General features: G+C 28.6%; 1 protein-coding gene and 1 long non-coding RNA gene across 3 annotated transcripts; both read left to right on the top strand.

Moving 5' to 3' along the window:
• Positions 1–1,098: 1,098 nt before the first annotated feature.
• Positions 1,099–9,359, top strand: LOC8287864 (homogentisate phytyltransferase 1, chloroplastic). Of its 2 annotated transcripts, XR_007215183.1 has the most exons (14): positions 1,099–1,408; positions 1,513–1,563; positions 1,997–2,283; positions 2,414–2,497; positions 2,589–2,663; positions 3,067–3,150; positions 4,228–4,317; positions 6,841–6,942; positions 7,063–7,158; positions 7,273–7,344; positions 7,434–7,529; positions 7,654–7,719; positions 8,151–8,255; positions 9,002–9,359. XR_007215183.1 is itself a non-coding variant. In XM_015728091.3 (13 exons), exons 1-13 carry the CDS (start codon positions 1,372–1,374, stop codon positions 9,041–9,043), a joined length of 1,221 nt encoding a protein of 406 aa, XP_015583577.2. In that variant the 5' UTR covers positions 1,106–1,371; the 3' UTR covers positions 9,044–9,359. The 2 variants fall into 2 exon arrangements, 1 of the variants encoding a protein (XP_015583577.2); XM_015728091.3 differs by lacking the exon at positions 7,654–7,719 and having other exon boundaries at positions 1,106–1,408.
• Positions 9,360–14,246: 4,887 nt separating this feature from the next.
• LOC125369499 lies at positions 14,247–15,292 on the top strand. The gene is made up of 2 exons (XR_007215215.1): positions 14,247–14,430; positions 14,902–15,292. It is a non-coding gene; the product is annotated as an uncharacterized LOC125369499 (long non-coding RNA).
• The last annotated feature ends 560 nt before the right edge of the window (positions 15,293–15,852 follow it).

Below are 15,852 nucleotides of genomic sequence, written 5' to 3'. Positions count from 1 at the left end.
GAATTCAGATGTGGGAAGTGACTATTTCCCAAAAAAGTTGAGAGGTCCATTCAGAATTAAGAGTGGCCATTGATCATGTGACGAATTGGGTCAGTTGAACCCACATATGAAAAAGACTCAAATTATGATTTGTAGACGAATATATATGCTTTTATATATATAATAATAATAATAATAATATTCTATATGTAAAACAAAAAAATATATTTATCTATTAAAAACAGCAACGGAAGAAATTAGATAAAGATTCCTTGCGATAAAATTAAGCCCTAAATTTAGAAATCATGACCAATTTATTCATATTTTAATATTTTATCTAATTTATTCAAAATTTTGTCAAAACTCACCAATTTACATCAACCAAAGTCCTGAATTCACAACAAGAGCTCAATTTGTTCTTGAACTACAATAAATATTAAACTCTATAAAAGTATTTTTAATTAAATTATATCAAAATTATTTAATTTATATAAGCTATAGCATGTAATGAAAACTAATAATTACCAATTAAGATAATTAACAATTATAATTTATAGTAATTTTTTTTTAATTTATAAAAACTAAATAGAATTTTAAATAAAAAATATTAAAATTATGATAAAATATCTCAACTAAGTTTTATCAAAATGAATTAAGTAATTTTAACAATGTTAAGTCATATACAATATCTTCACTAGATCAAGTTTTAAAAATTAGAATTCTGAGACTGAAACATTATTCGATTATTTTGATTAAAAAATAAAATCAAATATTGCTAAAATAATTTTAGTAAAACATAAGAAAAAAGTATAATTAAAATTTGAGATTGAAATACTTTACTTTAATTTTTGTAAAAGGTAGTTTTATATGATTCTAGTAAAATATTATTTAGCTAAATTTTTTAATATAAAGTATTATTTAATTAGTTTAATATAAAATAATTTATTTTATTTAGAAAGAAATATAGAAAAAAGTAAAATGAATTTTTTTATGGGTTTAATTCAAATTAGCCAGAGAAACAAAATCTGGATAAATTGCCCGTTGACTCCAATTTCAGGGGGCAAATTGACATTTTAGCCGATTCCATTCACTGTACATGTTTTCCGTTGTGCATGTGGAGCATGAGTATCTGCGCACTCTTCAGTCCGCGTGTGCAAAAGAACAGAACGATGGGCCAGGGAGTCATAGCAAAACTTCCACTACTTGCCAAAATGCATTTCTCAAGCTATCACACCAGTTTGGCAAAGATGCTTTAGGTTTAATTGATTTTTCCTTTGAAGACTACTTATTTTTGGTTTTCCCCCCTCTAATTGATAGAGAGTAGCAGCTGTAGTTTTTAGGACTGTTAATGAGCCGAAATTGCAATTAATTGAAAAGTTGGAGTTAGTAGCTATGGAGTCTCTGTTTCTTGGATCTTTTCCTACTTTTGGTATGACTTTCTGTTCATTTCCTTCTTTCATAAAACAAAATAAAAAGAAAGAAGTTGTTGGGTACTTTAATTTGGGTCATTTTAATGTCTTTATGTGATAACAGGTGGGAATTGTTGTCGGAGGAGTAACAGTTTCAAAGTGGTACATTCTCCAAGTATGTTCTATCTACTTATTATTTATTTATTTATTTTTTGATGTGTTAAGTTTGCTGCAATTGCTGTTAGAAATGGGGAGGATTAAATGTAAAACGTTCTCATGGGCCATGTTAATAAGGTTTCTTTGAGAATTTTTTGGATCCTATATTCAATGATGTTGCGCAAAATGTTAATGGGATTGGTATGCGATGCTTAACTTAATATTATGCTGTACATCTGTGGAATTCACTAGAATAGCTTCTTTAGATATGTAATTTGTAGGAAAAAAGTTGGACTATTTCTTTTAGGAAGTGAATTATGCTAGTTCAGCAACTTTTTTGTCTCGTTGGTGTCTGATTTTAATTATATTTTATATTTATACTTTTATTTAATAGCATGCCTTTTTCTCTCCATTGATGACAATATGTTATCATTCTGATTGCTGCAAAACAGGTCCTATAGCAGCATTTGAAGTTTCCAGGTGCAGAGCATGGACCATCCTAGAAAGACATAATGTTGTGAAATCTCAGCATCATTATGTGAAACATCATCTTAGACATAGTGCAGAAAGATCTACCATTTACAGGAAAAATGATGCCAGTTTCTTGGCACATGCTGCCTCTGAACAGCCTCTTCAATCCGAGCCTGAAGCTTATATTCCGAAGAAAACTTCAATACCAATTCTCGATTCATTAGATGCTTTTTACAGATTTTCACGTCCTCACACTGTTATAGGCACAGTTAAGTTCAATATTAGTCATGTGGATCTGCCAGTTGTTCTTTAATTCCATTAGAAAGATATAAGAGGGAGATATACATAATAATAATAAAATAAAAGAGCTAAATCTCATGTTACCTTTCTGTAAACAGGCTCTCAGCATCATATCAGTTTCTCTCCTTGCAATCCAGAAACTCTCAGATCTTTCTCCATTATTCTTAACAGGGGTGTTGGAGGTAATGAGAACAAATGACCCAAGTCAATATATAGAGCTCATGCACATGTTTGATGAATATATCCTTATCATTTAAATATTTTGTATTTCAGGCTGTGGCTGCTGCTCTCATGATGAACATCTATATTGTTGGTTTAAATCAGTTAACTGACATTGAAATAGACAAGGTGTCGTTGCATTTTAAAAGCTTAATTGCCTCCTTTATTGCTCAATGGCTTTAAACTAATACCTGGACATACAGGGCATCATTGCTGTGAGGATCTGTTACTTGGTTCTTCATACTGGGATCACTCAATAGACATTTTTCTTAAACTGAATAGTCTAGATGCCTCATCTAATTTTATTTCTAGCATTTTCTTTTTATCTTATAGTTAGAGAAAACTAAGATGGTGGATTCCTGTCGCTGCATTGGTTCTGGCTTGCCAACTCATGTTGAAGTGTTGTAATGGGAAATACCTCTCAACTACCTGTGCTTTAATAGATGGAACAAATATCAGATTATTAATTGATAAATAGATATTCTTATCTGGATTTTCTAATGATAAAAGTCTGCTTCTTGTTTTCTTGCAGGTTAACAAGCCATATCTTCCATTGGCATCCGGAGAGTATTCCGTGGGCATGGGTGTCATGATTGTTACATCTTTCTCCATAATGGTATCTACTTCTAGGAATACATTTCTTGGCAGCTTAGGATGCATTCATGGCAGTGGCGCATTGTTCTAGTTCCTTATTCTTGTCAAGTAATAGTTTTGTTTTTCCTTTGTTATATGCAAGAACTTCACTAACAAAATGAGTAAATACTTTATAATATTACTTGTGGTGGTTAAATTAAAAAAGGGGCGAATCACATAGTACATCTGTTCCTCATTTTACTTGCCCTTATCATTTCCTTTCTTGCTCTTTCTACTGTGCCCTTATCAGTTCCTTTCTTACTTTGCACAATAATGTGTTATGATTGTGGAGTATCTGCATATATTGCATAAAACATTCAATGACAGCCAAATAAAGTAAGGGCTGTAAACATGTGAAAGATGCTCTGCTGTTACGTTGATCAAAGATGTGCAAAGATGCTGTGTCTTTCTTCATATCAAGTATCCTGTTTATCTCATTTATACAGTACAACAAGCCTTTTTCTTTTTCTTTTTAGTTTGTAGTATGAGCTAGCCTAGAAAATCCCAGATCAGGTGGCTTGCTCATATAGCTTTTATTTGTCTTAGGGAAATATAAGGTGTAATATTCTTTTAAAGTTTAACAATTTCCTTTGCAATAAGGCTAAATCTGGAAAGAAGAAGCAACATTTTGTACTTTGTTTTGCTTTTCAATTTCAGCCAATGTTTTTTATTTTGTCATTTCAGTTGATGAACTATCAATAGTATAGCAATTGCAGTGTCATCTCTGCTCTCTATATACATTCATTTATCCCATTCCCCATGGTATTCGCATTAACAACCACATTTTTCGTGAACAGCTTGGTAGTAGTATGTGTGGAATCTAATGATGCAGCAAATATTGGTGCTTATATTGAGAAATATTAAAAATTTTCCAATACTGAAAAGCAGCCAAATTTTCAAGATCTTTTTTTAGTTATTAACTTATTGCAACAAAAATATGAGTAGAAGTGAATTTATTGGTAGGTATACATTCCTTGTACACATGTTAGAATATCCAATTTGTTTCATCTAGATTGGCAACTCCTATTAAAACAATACTGATTATTTCCTTTCTTTACAGAGTTTTTGGCTTGGATGGATTGTTGGTTCATGGCCATTGTTTTGGGCTCTTTTTATCAGTTTTATCCTTGGAACGGCATATTCAGTCAATGTAAGTTTACAGGTTTTTCTCAAGCCTTAAGCAGTTTTTAAAGCAAAAAATGACTTTTTGAAATACATGTAGAATATACATAAATGACATTTATCATTTTTGCCTCAACAATTTGTTAATGTAATCTCTAAAAGTCGAGAAATATGTTGGTTAGGTTCGCTAGAATACTTAACTTCATACGGCTGCATGTAGCAGCTTACTAGCATAGTTGAGCTTATTCTGCATGAGAATAAAAGTTTGTTCTTTTTCTCAGTATTGCATTCTTGCTATGGCGTGTCAAAACTTGCCAGCTCTATTTTCTTCTCTCATCATCAAGTTGCTGTTGTGGGTTAGAGATAGTATAGTTAAAATCCTATAGTATTATACTTTGTGAAGTGTGTCAAGGATTAGTAAGGTCTTCCATTAGATAGAAACTAAAACAAAAAGGTCCCTAATTTCTTTCTATCTCTCTCTATCCCTTTTGGGAATGATAGAAATCCTGAGTGCCTACTTTGTCATTCAATACAAGGCACATGGTGAACATGCTATAATTGCAGCTGCTTGTATACCACACATGTCAGCTGAGCCTATAATTGCACTAACTACACTTGATTTTCGGGTGCACCTCTATCACATATGTGAGACCCAACTTTTGACCAGTAGGCTAACTTGTGCAGTATAGTTCTGCAGAGGTTTGACTATACAATGTTAACATGAAGCTCTTCTTTTGGTTGAAAAGAGGGAAGAGTAAAAAAGAACTATCATCTGATAGAGTTTTGCTTATGATTCATGGCTTATGATTTTTGCTTGTATAATTGACCCTCTTATATTTAGTATTAAATAAATTAATAATCTTATTAATTAATTAATTTTTGAAAAACCAACTTCATTCATCATTTACATAATTAATAATTCTATTGTTCAATAATAAATAAAATTTGAAAAAACTATGTAATTATTAATTATTAGAGAGAATATTTAGAAGAAAAATGCTAATTATCTATTTATCATTTTCCTTATATTGTATTTGGTTGAAATGAACAATTTTGTGGAATTCATTTCCAAAATCCACAATTTATGTATTTAGTTGAAATAAAAGTTCATTTAGAATTCTAACTCATTAAGTCAATAAAATTTATGACAACTAAACTAAATTCTAATGAAGCAAGTAGAATTTCTAATGACCGTATTAGTAAGGTAATATATTGCATTACACTAATTTCATTTAATTTTCTCTCCTATTTTTCTCTCATATCTTCGGTCTCTATGAAATTTTTTTTCCCTTATTGTAAATTATTCCAATACAATATTAATTTGATTTGAAGTGAGTTCTATAGTTATTATTTCACACAGATAATATATGAATTCATTTGTAAATAAAATGAATTTCTCAATAAATTAGTGTTAGTGTTTGCTATTTTAGTGCTTATTATTGGTAATAAATTTGAGATTTTAAAAGTCACCAAATATGTGATTTTTAGAAATTATTAAGTATAAAGAAAGCTTTTTATAATGCAAAATGAAAATTATATTTTTACTAAAGGAAAGTGAAGTTATTATGGAATTGTTTTAGAGCATGATTGTTCATGGCAATCACTTGTTAGATTGAAAACTAAGTACTTTTTGATAATAATTTTTTAAATTTTTTTTTAAAGTAATTTATTGATTTTAAGTTTATGTATGTAATTTACTTTGAATATGTCTTATACTATTTTATAGTTTTCATTCTTTGTGAATTAATAAATAAAAACTTCTAATATTTAATAATCTTTTGATCCACTAAATATATTAATTATAAGAAGGCCAATTATACTAATGTTTATTTGGTCCTTTGAGGCAAATCAGTTAATTACTTGGGAGTTGATCATATAGTACAACTCCAATGCAGAATGCATGATGGGCTTTACATTGCTTTTGGGATGGCTTACAGGGAAAGAAAACGTATTTCTCTTTGGAGATTGCTTTATTTTCAAAAGATACAACACATTAAGTATTTGTTATTATTGGATAGGAGAAATATTAAATAATATCTTTTCTTTATGTGATTTATGTATGATAAATAGTTTTGTTCTTTTGAAGCTTCTTCATATATTTTTGGCTTATATTAAGATGTCTTCCTATTTAAGTACATAACATTAAATACATGCTTTTTTACTGATAAGGACATATAAAATAAAGTAAAATAAAAACTAAAAAGAAAAGCTTTTGGATGCAAAACTCGTAATAGTTGAGAAGAATTGCATTCTTTTCTTTTGTATAACTACAATATTCATCAATGGCATGTGATACATGTGTGAAGTTGGTTTTCATGTATTTATGATTGTGAATCTATTCTAAGTTTCTAACAGAAACTTGGTAAGATGACCTAAGATCATCATTGAAGACAAAATTATGATCACATCTCTTTCTTCATCATTGTTGATGACTAAAGGAAGGGAAGAAAATATTTAGCTGTTCTTTTTGAGTGTAAGCAGAATGACATGATGACATATTACATGGTTTGTTTGTTAGCTCATAGTCTTTGTAAATGTTTTGTCATTTCAGTTGCCACTATTCAGATGGAAAAGATTTGCATTTGTTGCAGCAATGTGCATCTTAGCTGTTCGGGCAGTGATTGTTCAACTCGCCTTTTATCTCCATATGCAGGTGCTTCTTTATTTCAACCAAAATAACGCCTTGCATACATAAACACTAGACACATTTGTGTGTCATTATATTGTCTGGCACTTCTAGGTGCTTAAATACTAATGTGCTGATAATATCCAGATCCATGTGTATAGAAGACCTGCTGTCTTTTCCAGGCCTCTAATTTTTGCTACTGCATTTATGAGCTTCTTCTCAGTTGTTATAGCATTATTCAAGGTAAATAGTAAACTCTCTTATTTCTACAATATATAAGGGCATTAAAGGAGGAAAATTTTGACACTTGGCTCCTTGCATAATTAATGCTTTTCCTATCATCTGTATGTTGTGTAGGATATACCTGATATTGAAGGTGATAAGATATTTGGTATCCGATCCTTTACTGTGCGCTTGGGCCAGGAGCGGGTTAGTTTTCAATATATCGACATTCTCTAGCAAACTTCTTTAAGCTCTAGTTTGGTGATATCATTTGACTTGTTGTGCCCAATATGCAGGTTTTCTGGATTTGTATTTCTCTGCTTGAAATTGCTTATGGTGTTGCTATTTTAGTTGGAGCAGCATCTTCTTACACCTGGAGCAAGTGTATCACGGTAATCTGTTCTTGTTTCTTAACCTGCAGCTCACACTTTTGGCCTTGCAGATTTGATTTTTATGCATATATAAAGTTTGTTTTTGCCAATTTATCTAACAGCATATGTTTTCTTCGCTATTTAGGGTTTGAAATATTTAAAAGAAAAGTAGTAAAAAGTCCAAAATCCTTGATGAATTTTGCAAGTATAGGTAATCCTTTTAATTTTTGTAAATATACACACAACTTTTAACAGTGTGTGCATACTAGTTTTTCTTAATGACTGTACTTCTCACGTGACTCATAAATTAAATAAACATTATATAAACCCGTTATGTAACACCCTATCTCACGTTGGAAAGTGATGTTGTGCTTATGAGAGTTTAAATGAGTTACTGCTAATACCTAATGGTTGATTTTTTGGTCACGTGGAGAAGGCCCACCCCCACTTCTAGCTGTTGGGTCAGTAATTCATGTCTTTATCGTAGCCTTGCAAGGAAATGAGATAGATGTCAAACATCTTACAAAATAGTATAGGAAAATTTTGCAGATGCATGTATAATTACATTGGGTGAATGAAGCTATTACTTGATACTCACTGTTGCCCGTTTTATAATATGAAACTTGTATTGCATTAATTTAGGTTCTGGGGCATGTCATCTTGGCTTCGATGCTGTGGAACCGTGCCAAATCTGTTGATCTTAAGAGCAAAGCTGCAATAACTTCCTGCTACATGTTCATTTGGAAGGTAACCAACTTTCTGCCTCAACAGATTAACAGTGCTTATTGAAGAATATGTTAAAATGGAAACTGAAGATAACATATCAAATAAATTTAATTGGATTGATAATCTGTTGGAATGGCAGGTAATGCACTCCTATGCAAATTTTGGTCACCTTGAATCTCACTTGGATTACCATACTTGCATCAATTATTTATCCACCCAGGGAATTCTAGTTTTGTGAAAATTGCCATTTTGATCCTTTGAGCATATTAATGTTTCTGTTTCTTTTCATTTCTTGTTTGATGAAAAATGAATTGAAGAATCTAAAGTTGCTAAATCATGCTTTCCTTCTCCACTGGAGCTGGCGCCAGTTCAAACAAAAATCCGGACAGCAAATATTTTTCTTATCGTTACTTTCATTATTTTAATCATTTAATTTTCTTTTCTTTTCCTTTCCTTTTACCAATGCAATGGGGAAACCCAGCCTCTTGGAGAGGCTGGCCACAAGGCCACAACCTAGTGGTTAGTAGTATTTTTAATTTTGCTGCAAAAGAAATCATTAAAAGATTAATACTGTTTAAAAGAAAGGTCAGTAAGAGTTATGTCTCTTGGTTTATGATTCGCATTGACTTAGTATTCACAAGAGAACGCACGAACTTTCCGGGTTAGCAATACCTGAACTGTTCGGTAAGTAGCAAGTAGTAATTCTGCTTGTTTGAAGTTAATGAACCATTTTCAAAGTCATCTAAATCCCCCTTTTTGTTTCGCAGCTATTTTATGCCGAATATTTGCTCATACCGCTAGTACGATGAGAATGCAGAGAGCATTGTGGAGACTGAAGAATGCTATCAGTTAGAAGAAAGAAAAAGAAGATATATTCTTCTGCTGATATATTGAAGCTTAATGAAGGGGAGCCCTCTGAAGCAAAAAGGCAGGTTCCCTTGCAATTAGAATGATCAGGAAAAACATTGCCAGAAAAAAAAAATATTGTTCGACATTCATTACTCTCAACACATAGCTTGATCAGGGAAAAGATTGCCTAAAAGAATTGTAATTACCATTATAATGGTATTATATTGGGAACTTTTCCATAATCCCCTAAAATCAACCAAAAAGAATTTTAGTTTACTGAGAAATATTTTTTCAAAAAATTTTATTTTTTTAAATTTTTTTTAAATTTACGGTGTGATTGTTTTTTAATTATTTTTTATTTTTTTCAATTGCTTTCTGTCGTTTTATAAAAGAAAATAAAAAATCAATTAAAACAGTAATTTGAAAATAAAAAATTAAACAATCATATTTTAATACAATAAGAATAAAAAGTATGTATATATATATATTTGATATTTTTATTATTACTAGAAGACCTAAATTGCGTAAAGAGTAGCTTTCTTTCTTTTGAATTATTAAAAGATAAAAAAAAATATAAAAAATACTCTTATTCAATTTATGATATTTCTATTTATTTTTAAGAAGTTAAAATATAAAAAATATAGTCTGAATTGTTTGTTAAATTTTCTCTCGTTTTTTAGTAAAATATTGAAAAAGCGTAAAACAATTAATTACATCATAAATTTAAAAAGTTAAAAATTAATATTTTTTTTAAAAATTTATACAGTAAAAATAATTTTTATCTATTTTTCTTTATTAATTTTAAAATATTTTCAAACAAAATAAATGCCGAAAAAATAATACTACAGGAGCTTGGGTACAGAGGATGGGCCTAAACCATACAGGGGCTTAAGAAAGGGTATTAAAATGAGAAAATCTCACCATTTATCTTTTCTTTAACAATTATAAAAACTTTTTTTTTTTTTTCGAAATACTTCTTACTGTTTTGAGAAGTGTTCATTCTTTACTTTTTTATTTTTTTTTATTTTTCCAAAATTAGTTTTAGATGCTATAAATATCATATTTTAGTAAATATATGCTGTTGAACATTTTAAATTGAATTTTGTTTCATTTTAAAAAGTTTCAAATATTCAAAATATATTATTATTTGACAAACGTATACCTTTTTTTATTTTTTTTTTAGTTTACATTTTATTTTATTTGAAAAAAGTTGAAATACCTATCATATATTTAATGTATACTATTTTTAATTAAATATATATCTTTTTACTGTTATTACGTTAAATGTATATCAGACATATACTTTTTAAATATATACTGACCATATATTTTTTTACTTTGTAGTAATTTATCTAATTCTTTTGATATTTGCAACACGTTTTTAAATCTTTAAATTAGAAAACACACTTTAAATCTATTCATTTATTAAACGCAATAATATTTTATAAAAATTAATATCATTTAAATTTATTATCTATCAAAAGTATATTGAATATATATTTTTTTTCTTTAAAGTATATCCAACATATATATTTTCGTATGAAAAAACCAAATCGAGTATTTTTGTAAATAAAATTTCATTTTGAAATATTTTTATAAATAAATTATATTTTTAGATATTTTTATGTTAGAAATTTTTGCTGATATTTTTATAATTATTTTATGTTTTGGTGTCATTTATAAAAGAATTATTATAAGAATACCGGTATCTACCCATTAAATCTAAAGAACTGGGCTTAAAGCCCAAATTTAAACGTACAAGAAGTCCATTATTGAAACAAACCGAACAGAAAAGGAAAAATTGATTAAAAACCAGAAAAAGCCATAGAGACCACAAGGGAGGCCGTCAGTGGCTTAAGCCACCAACAGCCACCCAAAAGAAAGCCCTAGATTTAAAAACTGAGATGTCTTACTAGAGAGAGAGAGAGAGAGAGAGAGAGAGAGAGATCTTTTTAACTTTTGCAGCTTTCTGAATTGTTAATGGGACCAAACTGTAAATTAGATTTAGTCATATTCCCTCATATTATATATAAATAGCACTTTTCAATAATATTTGCACTAATAAAAGAGATTCCATGATTTAAGTGTTTTAAGTGAAAAGAGGGCGAAAACAAAGAATAGAGCCTTCTCATAGCTTCAGAATTGGAGTAACCACCATTCAGTAATATTCGGAAATTAAAAAATCTCAATAATTGTACTGAACTTTAAAAGTTTCAAAATTAGATTTTCATATACATAACATAACATATAAATTTTTGTTCCGAACCGTCTTAATTTTTTATAATAGTTCGAATTAAAAGTTTCAGTCTAACATAATAGTTCAGTATGAAATGAAGTAATAAAAATTTAGAGCACTAGATCAATATAAGGTCACAAGCCAATAAAAATCTTTATGTTTTCCATGAAAAATTATATATTATATGGTCACCTTTCAATAGAGATGAATATTTTAAAATTAGAATATACACTTAGGGTTTATAATTTTAGATTTATTGAATTTTGTTTAGTAAACTTATAATTTTTATTACTGAAAGTTGTAAAATGATGAAACCATATAGTGGTACTTTTATGTACTTATCCCTTTTTTTTTTATTCATTAGAGGTCCAACAGGATATGGACTACACAACAGTACTAGTCATCTCTTTACACTCTCGTAAAGGCAAAAACTCACATTTTTTTTTTATTCATTAGAAGTCCAACAGGCTATGGACTACACAACAGTACTAGTCATCCATTTACACTCCCATAAAGGTAAAAACTCACATAATATGGAGGATAGGATTCGAACTCGAGACCTCTCACTCCTAAAAGCTAACACTATTGCCACTTGAATTAGGTCTCAATTATAGATCTTGACTTATTTATAATTATATATAAAATATATAATATTTTGCTATCGGTTTTAGTTTGATTCTTCAATTTTGATACAACACAGATGATTCGGTAATGGTCTTGATATGAATAAGTAATGAGATCTCCGGCTGTACTAAAAGATAATTTCAACATAGTCAAATTCAAAAAAATTCAAACTATAAATGAATATTTTCCACATTCAAAAGATAATTTCGGTGTGGATAACAATTCTATACTCCTAAGTTAAGTTTTCTGTTTTATTATTATTTCTATTAATTTACTGTAATACAATCCAGACAAATTCTACATATAATTTTTCTCTCTTTTGAAATTTGGTTTAAGAAATTTGAAAATTCTCAATAATTTAGTCAAATTATTTTAATTGGTATCACTGAAATTGTGAATATATTGAATTTACCATATAGAAAATTGATTGATAAAAACAATTTCTACTCTACACCTACCAGTGACTCAGCAAAATTTTGTTTATAAGGTGCCATCTCTATCATAGTAAATTTCTTTTATCATACCCAAAACTCATTATTAAGCCTATAAAGCCTATTACTTTGTTAGTTTAAATTTTTATTTCATTTCATTAAGTACTAAGTTTTCATATTCTTATTTTTTGGATTAAAGACTTTTCACATATATTTTATAAAATTCTTATTTATTTTATTGAATTTTTATAAATTTTTATTTATTTTGATTAAGGATATAAAAGTTTTTAATCAATATAAGTTCAATGAAATAAAATAAAAATTAAAAAGCTCAATAAAATAAAATAATTTTTTTTATTATATTTATGTATAATATAATTTTTGAATAATTTGGCAATGATTATACTTGGCCAAGGATTTGTGGTGCAAAAATTTTCTAAAATTTTAAGGTAATCATGTTTATAGAAATATATGTCATCATTGTCATGCAATGGCAATTTAAAATTACATATAGGATTATCAAAAGAGAATATACACACAAGGAGAGTTTACTTGTCAAACTTACATCACTTTGTGTTGGGCTGTTTGTCCCTTCCCAAAATGGATGGCTCATGCATTTTTGACCCCCACAAATTATTTTCTAATGGAGGGCAATTGGTATGCAATTGGCCTTTCTCTAGGGTTCATAATGCTTGATGTGTCCCTTCATTGTTGTTATTATTATTATTTTTGAATAATCTTTTGTTTTTAATATTTTTTCTTTCTTTAATTCAATTTTTTCTTTCCTTTAGTATTAGAGATTCTATTCAAAACTTGTTACTTAAAGTTGTTTACTACTAACTGGAGCTATGTGCATAATGGGTTATCAAAGTTCACCAATATCATTATCACTAAACTTATCATTAATGATGTTGTTTTAATTTTAAATTTAGTATATCAATTCTTTTAATTCTAGTTATATGTATATATAATATGTTGAAGTTATTCAATATAAAAATCTAGTAATAAAGTGTTAAATTATTAATTAGGTAACTTAGTTTAGTGATAAAAGGAAATAAATTACAAAAGTTGAAACTCGCCAAATTCAGAAGAAGAAAAAAAGAGTAGGATTTCATTATTATTGTTCATGTTGTGGAATAGTTTTAAGCATACAATCTGCTGATCATATTCATGTTATGAAATCAGTCATCATGTGATCAGACATATTTTGCACTTTTTTATGCTGAAATTTGAATAGGATTTCAATAGGATAACTTGTAATTACATAATCATACATGCAATGTCCCATGCTCTTTAATATTTATAATGAAAAATCAATAGTCTTTCAATCAATTTCAGATTTGGTAAGCACAACATATATAAATAAATTATGCATTAAAAAAAGTATTGATTGCATTTTAGTGTGACTTATTATTTTTTTTAAATATAGAACTTTTAAATAAGAATAAAAAAGTTCAGAAAATATGCAAAAAAAATAAAAATTTGAATGTAAGTCATTGAACTGAATCTACCATTGGAAATTAATTAAACACATGGTTTAAGCCACAAAACTAGAAGTTGACCCAAGAACTACACTAAAGGACTACACATATAGAGAACACAAAACAAGAAAATAACTCTTGTGGAGCCCAATGCATATCCTTACTACTATATCTAAGCTATAGATAGATGGCTTTCAACTACTCAAAAAAATTATGGCCACCCAGTGTGAGAATGAGAAGAGAAGACCTTTATGACAAAGACAGGCAACATGTCATATACCCACTTGGCTAGTGGAAAATCTACTTGTGACACTTACCCAATATTCTTTCAAAAACAATTCTATTGTTAAGACATGGCTACTGATTCAAAGCATCCAACCAAGAACATTTTTCAAGAAAAGAAAACCCTTTTTGGCATTGCACTCCGGTAACTACTATAATACATGATTATCAAGAAACAAGAATCTTATATCTATGATGAGCAATAGACTATTACTTGAACCACCATAAAGGAAAGAAAGAAAAAGAGAAAGAAAGAAGAAGATGAAGAAGAAGTAATTGGAAGACACAAATAAGTGGGTACTATCAATTGGTTTCTTTAGTGGCAATAATTTCTCTTGTCATCCTCCTCTAGCTAGGCTACAATTTATTCTTATTGTGTGAATATCTCCACCATTCTTTTCTAATGACTGAATCCAAGTTATTAATTGAAATTACATGAATTGAGGCTAGACCATTTTTTTTTTTTTAGGGAAATAGAATGCAGAAATGATTTTTAAAAATTGTTTAGCTGAATTAAAGTTGAAATATTTTTTATTTATAATTTTTTTATTATAATTTGGGTTATTTAAGCATCACCCATGATTCTTTTATTTCTTTAATTTCAGAAAATTTATAGACATCCAAGACAGAGAAAAAGAAAAGAGAGTAATTCGACATGAACAGACACTTAATTTTTTAGCTTATTCATATCTAGAAAAAGTGCATAAAGTGTTTTATTTTTGTTATCTATTTTAATTATTATTATTATTTTGTTGTTGGTGCAGGACAATGAAGTGGGTCAAAGAGATGGGAACACATGGATGAATCTAGTTACTGGAATTGGCCCTATAAGAGCTATAAAGTGGTGGTGAATGGAAAGATGGTCCAGGATTGCAAATACCAGCACACCATTTGCATTCTCTTTTTTTCTTTTTAAGCCTTATTTGAGTCCATTAGCTTTTGCTAGAATATGCTACTGCCATTGCTACCAAAGTTTGGCACATTATTTGATGCATTTGCTTGTCCTAGAATATTGCCATTGCTACTAACCTTTGGCACATTATTTGATGCATTCTTTTTATTATATCTGTTCCTTTTTTGTAAAGGAAGATAAAATGATTGTACCCAAGATCAGATTTTCTTCTCCTTTTTCTTTGAAGAAAACATTTTTGTTCAGCAATTCTTTTATCTATTTTTTTATTATAATAAGACTCAAATTTAAAATTTATTTAGATTAAAAAATATATCCTTACCATTTTAAAATATAAATTTCATTAGAGTGTATATAAAAAGAATCCTTGCATAGATTGAACAACATATAATCAAGATTTTGTGTATAATAAAAGCAACCCACTTTCTTCCCTTATCTTAAAATGCTTACAATTAAAATACTAACAAATACTGCGATAAAATAATTTTGAAAAAAATTTGAGAGAGGGTGAAAAATGGAGGAAAGAAAAAAAATGTTGCAATACGGTGAGAATTCATTATAATATAATAAATCATACATAATAAAATCTCAATTATATGATTCATATCTATACACTTAATAACTAGACGAGTGCCCGTGTTTGCTTTCTGAACGGATTAAAATATTATTAAAATAAATATTAAATAATTTTAATAATTTATTTATATAGATATTAATGAAATATAATAAAATATTAAAATATTAGATAATTATATATTATAAATTATCAGTTACTAAGTTTTATTATAATTAGTTATGGGTTATT

Source organism: Ricinus communis, chromosome 3 (genome assembly GCF_019578655.1).
Source record: "Ricinus communis isolate WT05 ecotype wild-type chromosome 3, ASM1957865v1, whole genome shotgun sequence".
NCBI lineage: Eukaryota > Viridiplantae > Streptophyta > Magnoliopsida > Malpighiales > Euphorbiaceae > Ricinus > Ricinus communis.
This window is presented reverse-complemented; position numbering and strand designations above follow the sequence as displayed.

What these genes read in the sequence shown, in the direction of transcription:
- LOC8287864 (XM_015728091.3), top strand. Translation starts at nt 1,372, where the DNA reads ATGGAGTCTCTGTTTCTTGGATCTTTTCCTACTTTTG. An exon ending in TCTTAACAGGGGTGTTGGAG is followed by an intron (nt 2,498 to 2,588) that starts GTAATGAGAACA and finishes TTTGTATTTCAG; the next exon opens with GCTGTGGCTGCTGCTCTCAT. An exon ending in GCTACATGTTCATTTGGAAG is followed by an intron (nt 8,256 to 9,001) that starts GTAACCAACTTT and finishes TTTGTTTCGCAG; the next exon opens with CTATTTTATGCCGAATATTT.